Consider the following 12,341-nt stretch of genomic DNA (forward strand, 5'->3'; position numbering starts at 1 on the left):
GCTCGCGGAAAACCAAACTGGTTCTTAGTAGATTCACAAGTTGAACCAGTGCTGAACTGGGACTAGCACCTGGTTTGTGCTAGTGGAAAGGAAGTGGGAGGGCACTTATCAGAACTTTGAGACAGAATGTAGCCTAAAATAGGTGTTTATTAAAAAGATATTTCTGGCTCAGTAGTCAGTGTGGTCAAGAGAGTGTTTCATCTGATTACAGCTGACTTAAACAGTGTTAGAGTTTTTCTAAGTGGTCTGTATGTTCACACGTGATTAATCTGTGTATGTGACTCGCAGGCTGCCAGAGTTCGGTGGATAAGAGCTCGTCAGGTCGCATGTGTTTGGGTGAGCAGGCGGCAGGACTTCAGAGTTCCACTGATCGTATGGTGGCACTGAGGAGAGTCACCGCAGCCGCTCAAGTCTTGGTGGCCAGAACGATGGTGATGAGAGCACTGTCTCTGCTCTCGGTCAGGTGTGTGTTGTGTGTTTGACTGACTTTAACCTGTATCCGTTTACAGTTACAACATTTAGCAGACGCCTTTATCTGACTTATCTTTATCTCTCAGCGGTTCCAGCTGCAGTCTCGCTGCTGGACTGGAGTCCCTGGGTCTGACAGACATTAGGACCCTGGTGCGTCTGATGTGCCTGGCTGCAGCCGGTCGCGCGGGTCTTTCCACGGGTCTCGTCTCAGGCCCCGGCGCTTTAGAGCGGCCCCGTGGAGCCAACAAGCCCACCAAACCCATCTCCTGCCTGGCCTATCTCAGCACTGCAGTGGGCTGCCTCGCCTCCAACAGCCCCAACGCCGCCAAGCTGCTCGTCCAGCTGTGCACTCAGGTGAGTACCCTTTTATTGGTACTTGTACTCCTACTGAATCTCAGGTTCTCAAATCATGCTCATCTTCCTCACTCTTTTGTCGATGTAGAACCTGATCTCAGCAGCTACAGGGATGAACCTGACCACAGTGGACGATCCGATTCAGAGGAAGTTCCTCCCTAGTTTCCTGAGGGGTGTGGCCGAGGAAAATAAACTCGTCACGTCGCCAAACTTCGTAGTGACGCAGGCTCTGGTGGCGCTGTTGGCTGATAAAGGAGCAAGACTGAGACCCGGTTACGACAAAGCTGAACTGGAGAAGAGAGGTTAGTTTCACACACTGATTTCATAAACAAGAACTGGACCAAAAAAGGTACTGAGTACTCTTCCAGTTTGACAGTGGAAAAAGACCTTAGATTAAGGCCCACTTCACACGGGGACGGTCTGAAACAAAACCGCAAAAGTCCGTTTTTGTTCTCACTTTTTTTCCGCGTCTACACGACCGTTTTCAAGGAGGAAATCTGCGTCTATACGGTGACGCATAAATGTGTGGAATTCAATTGGATGTGCATGCCAGGCGGCTAGGTGGTGCTGTGAAAGATCTCCGCTATGTCTGCACGCATGCGCAACGTCTTCCGTCTTGTCTGATCTGCACATCTGCGCCACGAAAACTTTGACTACTCTGGCTATGGTAAGTAAGAAAGTAAGTAAAAAAGTAAGAGCATGCTATACCCGCCTCTGTTCATTAACGGTATATGTGCAGATTCGGTATAGATGTTTGAAGGCAAGGCAAGTTTATTTATATAGCACATTTCATACACAATGGCAGTTCAATGTGCTTTACAGAAGTAAAAACAAAAACAATAGAGAAATAAAATTACATAAAATAATTTTTTTTATTCTAAAACAATTAATTAAAAGAATTAAAAGAAAATAATAAGAATTAAACAATAGTAGAAGTAAAATAATAAAATGAAGTAGTAGTTCAAATAGGAGGAGGAAAAAAAACAGCAGAATAAAATAGAATAAAGTTAAAGTAAATTTAAAACATGCAGAGAAAGTAAAGATTATAAAAAATGTAAAGAAGACAATATTAATTATTTAACAGAAAGCATCTGAAAACAGCTTGGTCTTTAACCTAGATTTGAAGCTGCCAACAGCAGGAGCATTTTTAATGTCCTCTGGCAGTTGGTTCCATAGCTGTACTGCATAGTACTCCTGGACGTTTATTAAAGCTGCCAGAGCAGCTTGAAGGTCCGTTGGATCGATGTAATCAGACATGCTCTTACTTTTTTACTTACTTTCTTACTTCCCGGGCTGGCATGTACAGTATATGACATATGTATGACGTAAACGCGTACCCGACGTGAGCAGATCCGAGCAGAGTTTCGCGTATTGGGTAGTTTAGACGGATATGCAACGGGGGCTGTTTTTAACTTATCCACTCTGGAAGGCGTTTTCAATTTTTTCCGTTTTTCAGCCTCGGAAACGCCGTCCCCGTGTAGACGAAAGGCACTTCCGATAAAATATTTATTCGTTTTTACCCAACAGCGTCCTCGTGTAAACGGGCCCTAAGATTTTTCTTTTTGTCTGTAGTGAAATTACTGAAAAATCAGTTTTAATTTTAAGTCTGAGTTAATTCTAAAAAGAGAGAAAAATAATTGTCTTGTTCTCATCACACAAACCCTCGGTGACATTACAGCCATTTATAAAACAGAAGTGTTTTTGTGTGTGTCCTGTTTAATGCATTCTGTTTTTCATTTGGTGTTTGTCTGGATGTATGGAGTCACTTGTGTGTTGCCGTATGTGTGACCAATCAGTAAGCAATAATGCTGTTAGCCACACCCTGTTATTTCCAGTTGGTGTCTTTGGTGCTGAATCAGTGACTTATAGATACTTATAAATGTACACTTTGAGTATTTTTGGTGGAATAATCCATTAAAAATTACTTATTTCTATATTTTTACACAAATCTTTGTTTTATAGACACCTGCTTTTTGATTTTGTTTATCCATTTCTATATTCTGTAATTGTATTCATATTCCTACAACAGATTTGGGCTGATTTATATTATTTCAATATTGTGATAAATGTAGTCAGTTTTCTATGATATTGGTGCTGGTGTTATTTTATAATAATATTAAGTGTTAAAATCTTCTATTACAATTCAGTAGAGAATTACATTTTTTATTGCATGTTATTTGTTGTTGAGGCGTCTTCAGGTATTGTGATGCAGTAATTTTTATCATATCGTCCACCCTTATAACAGATGTTCTGTCATGCTTAGTAGCAGATACAGCTTTGCTCTTCTTGGCTCTTTTGGTCACGTCATCTTCACTCATCATTCCTCTTGCTGTGTGTGTTTTTGTGTTTGTGTGCATCTGTCAATTCCCGCCTTAATCTCTGTTGCGTCCTTGCAGGGTTAATTTCCTCTCTCTGTGCCCACCTTTCCTGCCCCCCTCCTGTTCTAGGCCCGTTAGAGCTGGCCAATGCGCTGGCGGCGTGCTGCCTCTCGTCCCGCCTCTCCTCACAGCATCGTCAGTGGGCTGCACAGCAGCTGGTGCGGACGCTCGCTGCCCACGACCGCGACAACCAGAACCGACCTCAGACCTTTGCTGACATGGCGGGCGACTTGCGCAAATGTTCTACTATCAAGCTAGAGGCTCACCAGGGCAGAGTACGTCCCAAATTCTTCATTAGAAAGTGTTATTTTCTTATAACAGCATGTCCAAGTGTTTTATTCCTCTTATACCACAGCATGACACTTTGCTCAGAACTTCAGCACTGAAGTGGTTAAAAAGACGCACATCCAGTTAAATAGAAAAGTTCTTCAGTAGGAAGAAAATCATTAATAAATTTGTAATGTTAAATTTATAGCGTGTTTAGATATATTAAAAATATAGCTTTTTAGAAGCAAAATACTGATTTTTCTCTTGTAGGTTTTTTATTTTCTTATTTTTCAATATTTTTAGTCATGCAACTTTTAAATAGTAATTTAAATGCATTTTCTTTTTTTAATTCAAAGTCATCTAATTATACAAATGCAAATCTGTTCCCTTCGGAAATGGCTTGAGGGGGGAAGTTACACTAACAATAAAAAAAAAATAATAAGTAGTGCTGTCAAAGTTAACGCGTTAATTTTGGCGATTAATTTTAAACATTTAATGCATTAAAAAAATTAACGCAATTAACGTGGTTTTGTTTACTTCCGGTGGCGGCTGACCCGTAACCTTTGGTTACGTGTGCGGGAAAACCGGGCAGAAACAGCTATCCTAACTAAAGGAGAGTCTATGGCGGAAAGAAGGATAAGGGCGAACTTTTAGGGGGAAAGTTTCATTTTAAAAAGTTGCCCGATGGCTCGTTGGACAAAACTAAGGCAATTTGCACAGTCTGCAAAGCCGAATTTAATTACCGCAGAAGTAACACGTCTTTAGCGTATCACCTCAAAGCAAAACACCCTGCTGAAATTACCTCCACTGGACCTCGCCAGTCGACACTACAGGAGTGTGGCACTCGTGGGCGAATAACGAAACCTGTAAGTGAAAAGTTAACCAATTCCTTGGTTGCTTGGATAGTTAAAAACTGCCGCCCAGTTAGCACAGTAGAGGATGATGGACTGGGAGAAGTAATTCGTGTTGCATCGGGAGATACCTCTTATAATTTACCCTCGAGAGGAACCATCGTGTCAAGAATACACACTTCGTATGAGGATGAGAGGGCACAGCGGCTGAACATGCTTGCGCAAGCAAAGCACATCGCTCTCACGGGTGACCACTGGACGTCTATCGACAACGATAATTATTTGGGCGTCACAGCGCATTTCATTGATCAAGACTGGACTCTGCAGTCGTTTGCACTTACTGTGAGTAAAACCGAGGAGCGACGTAACGTAAACAAACTGGTCTGCCTCAGGAACTGGCTGAGTGTAAAGAAGGACTAAGTAAATTATGTCTATGGAGTGAAAAATGTTCAATGTTCTGAACTTGCAACAACATCTTTGCTCATTCTTTTTTGTATTTGCACTATGCGTATGTGCACCTTAAGCCATTAAAATGGTTTTTGAATTTACATATACTTTCTGTGTTTACATTAATTTGATGATTTTACATAAATATTCAGTCTTAAGTAGAAGAATGCAATTAATTTATTGATAGATTAATCGCGATTAATTACAGAAATTTGTGCGATTAATCAGTTAATTTTTTTTAATCGATTGACAGCCCTAAAAAAAAAAGAAAACAATTCTCATGGAATTTGACATTTTTCTGAGCGTTGAGTCTCAAAATTCTCAGTACACCAGTCTGTATTCTGCTTTCAGCGCTTTTGTGTTTTCCGTAGGTGATCTCCTGCGGGTGGTGTAATAAGAAAGGTCTTCTGGCGACTAGTGGGAGTGACGGAACTGCTCGAGTCTGGAACGTGAACAAGAACCAGTACACTCTGCAGCAGACGTGTGTCTTTAACAGAACGTGAGTTCTTCCTGCTTTTCCTTGAGTTTGACCAGATTTGTGCTGCCTTGCTCTGTGTAGTGTAAGAGTGTGATGGTGTGTGTGTTGATGGTTCAGAGATGGTTCCCCTGAGGAGTGTTCTAGCGGACTGGGTTCTCCAGGTGAACCGAGCCTGGCTCCCATGGCCTGGAGCGTGAGCGGGAAGTTTCTAGCAGCAGCCATGGAGAAAGTGGTCAACATCTGGCAGGTTAACGGTGAGTCAAGTTTAAAGTTTTAAAGCTGTTTTTACTTTTAAAGGACTTTTAAATCTGATTCTGTTTAGGTTACTCTGTTTCATACAGTCTGTTTTTACTGATTTGTACAGTTTATATAGTTATTGTTTGTTTATGCAATTCTAGTAAGCTGTAAAATCTGTTACCTTTGACTAATCAGATGTCTACAGAAATGGAGAATAACCTTAAATCCTTTCATAAGCATGTGCCAGATAAGGAATAAAACAGCTTTACCTCTGAATGTTAAAGGAAAAGGCAACTTTTGTACAAACCAGGTATGTAATAGGAGAAAAACATATATGTAATCACATCACATCACATTATCTGTAGCCGCTTTATCCTTCTACAGGGTCGCAGGCGAGCTGGAGCCTATCCCAGCTGACTACGGGCGAAAGGCGGGGTTCACCCTGGACAAGTCGCCAGGTCATCACAGGGCTGACACATAGACACAGACAACCATTCACACTCACATTCACACCTACGCTCAATTTAGAGTCACCAGTTAACCTAACCTGCATGTCTTTGGACTGTGGGGGAAACCGGAGCACCCGGAGGAAACCCACGCGGACACGGGGAGAACATGCAAACTCCGCACAGAAAGGCCCTCGCCGGCCCCGGGGCTCGAACCCAGGACCTTCTTGCTGTGAGGCGACAGCGCTAACCACTACACCACCGTGCCGCCTATATGTAATCAATTCTGTTAATTATTTCCATTATATATCGAACATGAAAAAATATTTTTAACTTTGAAATCATGAATTGACACAGAGGAGTCGAAGTTGGAGGAATCAGCCATTTTGAGATTGTGGGCAACTATAAACCAATCAGAATCTTTCGTTAATGCACCTCCCTCTGATCTGTGATGTCACTGGGCCCATGAAAACAGTGTTTACAAGCAGATCACTGTGATTAGGAGTCCCGGCGGGTGGCTTGTATTCGATTCGTTTATATCCCGACCTTGTCAGCTGTCAGATTTATGTTCATGGACCCGGTAAGCTGGTAAATAATTTTTTTTTTTTCTTTACCAAATTCTAACAGAAAACGAGAGCGCCCGAAAGGGAAAACCGAGCCGACCCGCTTCACGCATGCGCAGTAGGCTTGGTAGGACAAATCCAAATCGGAGTCATTCAGGATTCAGCCATGTTTTTGCTCCGTGTTTTTACTCGACCAAAGTTCTGCAGTATTATGAGCTTTAAGTTGCATAAATAAAACCATTTGGTGAAACTTTGAAAAAGCGATTGTACTGGTTTTTTACCTTATTACCATGAAGCACTGAAGAGTTCTTTTCAGTGGTGGGCCGCATGACGTCACGCAGTAGATCAATATGGCGGAACGCATCTTCGCTGAGCTCAGCGCAAGCCCATATTATTAAAAGTTAAAAGATACTGTTATGCGGTCTGTTCTTTCTCTATAAATTCCATGATCGATTACTTTATATATTTATCTATCTATTTGTGGTGATTTTGTACAAAAGTTGCCTTTTCCTTTAAAGCACTGACACTGGAGACTCCTTCCATGAATGCTACATTACGCCTCCTTAGTGAACTGTTGCCATAGAAACGAAACTTTTCTACAGAATCTGTGCAGTTATATATCTTTATCTTATCTTAAGGTGGTAAGGGTTTATTGGACCTGCAGCCTCACTGGGTGTCGACGTTGGCGTGGCCAGAGAATGAGGCGGGGTGTCTCTGGGCCGGAGAGCCTCGAGAGCTCCTATTGGTCGGTCGCATAGATGGAACCCTGGGCCTGCTCGAGGTTCTAGATGCCTCAAACATGCAGAGAACCGAACTACTGCACTGCTACAGGAAAGATGGTATTTTTTTATTTTATTTTTTTAAACATTCACACACATACACGCACGCGCACACACACACACACACACACAGAGCAGAGTGTCAATAACCAGGCCTTTGCTAATTAGTTTGCTTTATTTGTTTTTCATTTTCTTCCTTTTTTGTATTTATGTATTTTAGTGGCTGTGATGAACATCGCATGGTACAGTGAGGATCGGCCGTTTGCTGTCGGCTATGCTGACGGAAAGCTTCTGATTGGTTGTAAAGAAGCACTGGAGAATGGATCTGTAGTCGTCATCGATGCCCATAAGGTTAGAGACACACTGCACATACACAGCACCATGAACATAAAAAAAAAAGAATCTTGTTTGAGGCGTGCTTTAATCTATTATCATGTTTGTCACATTTTATTATGTTTTATTTATTTTGGCCTAATTTTTTTTGTGTGTAAAATACGTTGCTACCAACTTTGCTGTTTCAGTCGTGGATTTTGTAGTGCGAGTTATTAGTAGAAATAAAATGCAGAAAATGCTTTTTCAGAAATTAATAGAAGTTTTTAATCGTATATGAATTTGAGAACACTTTGGAACATTTTTGTCATGTGTTTTACATTTTTGGCAAATATATTGTCAACACTTTTTGCATAGAAAGAAAATATTTGTAATGTGTCAATCAGGAGAAACAATACTTATAAAAAAAAAACAAAACTAAAATTAAATGACTAATATACAGCAATGTAGCAAATCATTACATACATTAAACCATCTCTTGATATATTGATAATGTATTCTGGATAATTGTTTAAAGATTAAGATTGAATTTCCAGACGATGTAGAGGTATTTGTTAAAACAAATTCATTTTGCAGGTAAAATAATCTTTTAACCATTTAAACAAAATGTCTTTGAGCATTAGGTGTTTATTTTGTTGAAGAAACTCATGAATTTAATCTTGTGTTTGTGTTTAGGAAAGCATCAGTTCCCTGCGCTGGGCTCCAGGTGGGCAAATTTTATTAAGCTGTGCCAAAGAAGAGACGGCGTGTCTGTGGGCAGAGTCTGGGGCGGGGCTCGGACGGAGCTGGGTGTGTCTCCAGAGCATCACTCACCCGAGTGTGGTGAATGCTGTGGCCTGGTGCAGTCTCTCCGGACAGGGACCGAAAGCCCTGAACATGCTGGCCACGTGTGTATATATATATACACACACACACACACACAGAGTTAAAATATCTGTCACACACGCCATCACACGCAAATAACTGTGTGTGTGTGTATTTCAGGTGTTGTCAGAATGGCTTGGTTTCTGTGTGGACTGTGCCTCAGGACCCCTCAGCCTTCTCTCAGTCCAGCTCGGCCAGCACAAATGCGTGGTGGGAAACGGACTCCAAGTCGAAACCCAGGGTAAGATCACACACACAACCGGTTTTGACATTTGGGGTTTTTTTGTTTGTTTTTCCTACTCAAATTTTTATTCAAGTTGGACACTTTTAAAAAGTACTACTGCTGTCATCTTTTTAAAATTTGGGTAACAAAGTTGAGAATTTTCAGCTTTGTGTGTGACATCAAGTACATTTTCTTTTTTTTTTTTTTTCTTTTTTTTCCTTTTAACCACCTGAACAGTCAGATCACAGGTTGCTTGACATGCAAGAAAAACAAACATGGAGAGCCATGTTGGTTACAAAAGCGAGTCTTGTAATTGAATTTCAGGAGATTTTAAATGGACCTTATTTCCGATATTCCACCGTGTCATTAAATAACAGCGTGTGTATTTTTCACCAGTATGTGACGTGATGTCGCACTATAACTGTACTTTAAGTATGGTCACGTCACACAAGCAGCTCAGATCCTCTTAATTTTTCTGCTTTAGTTACAGTGAAGACAAACAACCTGAACATTATAGAGAATCATAACTCGAATATAGAGATTAAGCTGCTACCAACGAGTTAGTTAGTTGATACTAATCGACAATCTATCGTCTGTCTAATTGACTAATTAGCTATGTAGGAGTGTTATCATGGTTACAGTGTGTGTCGTGTGAGATGCTTTTTTCATATCACTAAAGGAGCTGAAGGCTAGAAATTTTTCTGAAAAAAAAAAAGGTTGTATTGATGTTTTGAGATTGTTATAGTAAAGTGTGTGTGTGTGTGTGTGTGTGTGTGTGTGTGTGTTGTAATCTCCAGCTTACCTCACAGTGGCACGAGGCTGCAGTGTGTGTCTTCCAGCTGCGAGGTCACATGACTCCGGTTAGGACAATAGCGTTCAGTCCTGATGGTCTCGCTCTGGTGTCTGGTGGTGTTGGTGGTCTCCTGAACATCTGGTCTCTCCGAGTCAGTAAAACACATGATTTCATGAGTTCTGTAGGGCTATGAGTAATTTATATATATATATATATATATATATATATATATATATATATATATATATATATATATATATGTGTGTGTGTGTGTAGGATGGCTCTGTGCTGCAGACGGTGGTTGCAGGTTCGGGAGCGATTCAGAACACCTTGTGGATCCCAGATGTCGGAGTGGCCGTCTGTTCCAACCGCTCAAAGGTTACTCACTAGAACATTTTTTTTTCAAATATGATACGAGTCAAAAGTTTGAACACAAATATTCATCCACAGTTTTTTCCCCTTTTAATGTTTAAATATTTTTATACATTAAACACATTTGCATACATCTTAATAAAAGAAAGCTGAATATTACAGGGCTTGCGTATTTAACTAATATATTTTAATGCAGAGTGATGTATAAGACTGGTCCAAAAAAAAGAAAAACTTGGAAGTAGAAATGAAAAAAAGTATTTTTATTTAATTAGCTTAATATCAAAATTTTGTAAATTATATTTTGAGTGTGTGTGTGTGTGTATGTATGTATGTATGTGTGTGTGTATATATATATATATATATATATATATATATATATACACTATAATTGCATCCTTCTAAAAATTATCATAAGTTTCATTTAATCCAAAATAAGTGAATAAATTAATAAATAAACTGCAGCCACAAATATCAGTTAATTTAAACAGAAAGTGATGTGATATACTGATTAATCAATTCATTATTATTAACTGTTAATAATTAACTTTTTAATAAGTACACTTATTTTCAGAAAATAAAAACCCTGATTTAAAAAAATATATTAATTTAAAAAGGTCAGAAAAATTATTGGCCCCATTAGAAATTCTTATGAATAAAATGTGGTTTTTTTTTTAATTATTATTTTATTTATCTATTTATACTGCGCTTATAAATATTTTCATGTATTTATGGCTTTAATAAAACAATTGAAATTTGAAATGAAATCAAACACAGTGACATGAAATAAATCAAAATGAAACCGTAATAAATAAATAACATTGAATTAAAGTTCATGGAAGGTTTGAAGTCCTCATCTCATCTCATTATCTCTAGCCGCTTTATCCTTCTACAGGGTCGCAGGCAAGCTGGAGCCTATCCCAGCTGACTACGGGTGAAAGGCGGGGTTCACCCTGGACAAGTCGCCAGGTCATCACAGGGCTGGTTTGAAGTCCTGTTACTGCTTAATTTAACAGTATGGTTTTGTTTTTTTTTAATTCATATAATTTTTTTTTTTTTTAACTTTTTTGTTGTAGGATGTTTTGGTCGTGAACTGCTCCACTGAATTCATGGCTGCTAATCATGTGCTAGCGACGTGCCGCACTGCGCTGAAGAAGCAGGGGGTTGTGGGATTGAACATGGCTCCCTGTCTGAGGACTTTCCTCGAGAGACTTCCCATCATGCTTCAGGAACAGTACGCCTACGAAAAGGTACATCACAACTGTTTTATATCCGTTCACTGATGAGTGCTGATTATCACATGATTTTTTTATAATAATAATAATTTTGCACTTTTTACATAAAATGATCAAAAGATCATTACAATACATACTAACAATATAATTATAAATATAATTACATACAAGTTTAAAAGTTATTAAAAATTTTACTTAATTATTTTAATTAATTTTGTATTAATTTTTAAATAATTTATTTTAAAAATAAAATTTATTGAAAACATTTTTTTATTTAAAATCTTTTCAATTTTATTTAATTTTTACTTAATTATGTAAGTAATAAGTGTGTGTGTGTGTGTGTGTTCTAGCCACATGTGGTGTGTGGAGAGCAGCTGATCCACAGTCCCTACATGCAGTGTTTGGCGTCTCTGGCCGTCGGGCTGCAGTTGGACACGTTACTGTGTCGCCCCCCGGTGCCTCTTCACCTGTCCCACAGCCCCGCCCAGCCTGGCACCTCCTCTTCCTCCTCATCCTGTCCTTCCACACTCCTGCACTCCTGGGGCAGCAGCGAGTGGGCGTGGCTACACTGCTTCTCCACCACTGTGAAGACGGCCGAGGCGCTCGCCCGTGGTCACACTTTCCCAGAATCCTTCAGTGTGCCTGATCTGGAACCCGTGGCCAAGGACAAGATGGTGCTGCTGATGGTGAGTGTACTGAATGTACTCAACACCACTTTAATTAACATGCTCGTTTGAAAGTGGCAGCTTGGGAACTGTTGTTGGAACGTTTGTTTTTATATTGGAGCGTCGTTACATGACCATAACACACAACCTTTCTGATTTTAAGAAAAGTATTATATTAAATTTTTGTGGATTTGCATTTGCTTTTTGTCTTTCTACTTTTTGTTCATTTTGTTATTATCTTAAAAGACTTAATGTCTTTTTTTTTTTTTTTCTCTCAATTTACTGTTTTCTTATTTTATGGCCATTTTATTTTGATATTTACTTGCATTCTGGCCATTTTATTTATTTATTTTTTTATTATAACTTGAGTGTATGCTTTATCTGTCCTTATGTCAGCCAATCATATTTTCTCATGTTTTTTTTTTTTTGGGGGGGGGGGGGGGTCTTTCAGGACAACAGCAAATGGGCTCCTGGGATGGACGAGCAGTTGATGTCATGGGCCACCTCCAGACCTGAGGTAATGAAATAACACCTCATTTTCATTCCAGACTCATTATTAAAGTCTAGCTGTAGGTAATGTAGAGACGTGTC

At 39.6% G+C, this 12,341-nt stretch overlaps 1 protein-coding gene across 5 annotated transcripts in view; it reads left to right on the plus strand.

Moving 5' to 3' along the window:
• The window catches only part of herc1 (HECT and RLD domain containing E3 ubiquitin protein ligase family member 1), an 80,931-nt gene that overhangs the window by 50,649 nt on the left and 17,941 nt on the right, over window positions 1-12,341 (plus strand). For all 5 annotated transcript variants that reach the window (XM_060940759.1, XM_060940762.1, XM_060940761.1 and 2 more), the window contains exons 48-62: window positions 289-463; window positions 558-825; window positions 914-1,127; window positions 3,273-3,478; window positions 5,140-5,267; window positions 5,364-5,500; window positions 7,131-7,331; window positions 7,492-7,622; window positions 8,277-8,488; window positions 8,586-8,706; window positions 9,486-9,632; window positions 9,758-9,859; window positions 10,927-11,100; window positions 11,436-11,771; window positions 12,202-12,267. In XM_060940759.1, the coding sequence (XP_060796742.1) occupies window positions 289-463; window positions 558-825; window positions 914-1,127; window positions 3,273-3,478; window positions 5,140-5,267; window positions 5,364-5,500; window positions 7,131-7,331; window positions 7,492-7,622; window positions 8,277-8,488; window positions 8,586-8,706; window positions 9,486-9,632; window positions 9,758-9,859; window positions 10,927-11,100; window positions 11,436-11,771; window positions 12,202-12,267 (2,618 nt within the window). The remainder of the gene's footprint in view (window positions 1-288; window positions 464-557; window positions 826-913; window positions 1,128-3,272; window positions 3,479-5,139; window positions 5,268-5,363; window positions 5,501-7,130; window positions 7,332-7,491; window positions 7,623-8,276; window positions 8,489-8,585; window positions 8,707-9,485; window positions 9,633-9,757; window positions 9,860-10,926; window positions 11,101-11,435; window positions 11,772-12,201; window positions 12,268-12,341) is intronic.

The sequence above is a fragment of the Neoarius graeffei genome, chromosome 15, assembly GCF_027579695.1.
Source record: "Neoarius graeffei isolate fNeoGra1 chromosome 15, fNeoGra1.pri, whole genome shotgun sequence".
Taxonomy (NCBI): domain Eukaryota; kingdom Metazoa; phylum Chordata; class Actinopteri; order Siluriformes; family Ariidae; genus Neoarius; species Neoarius graeffei.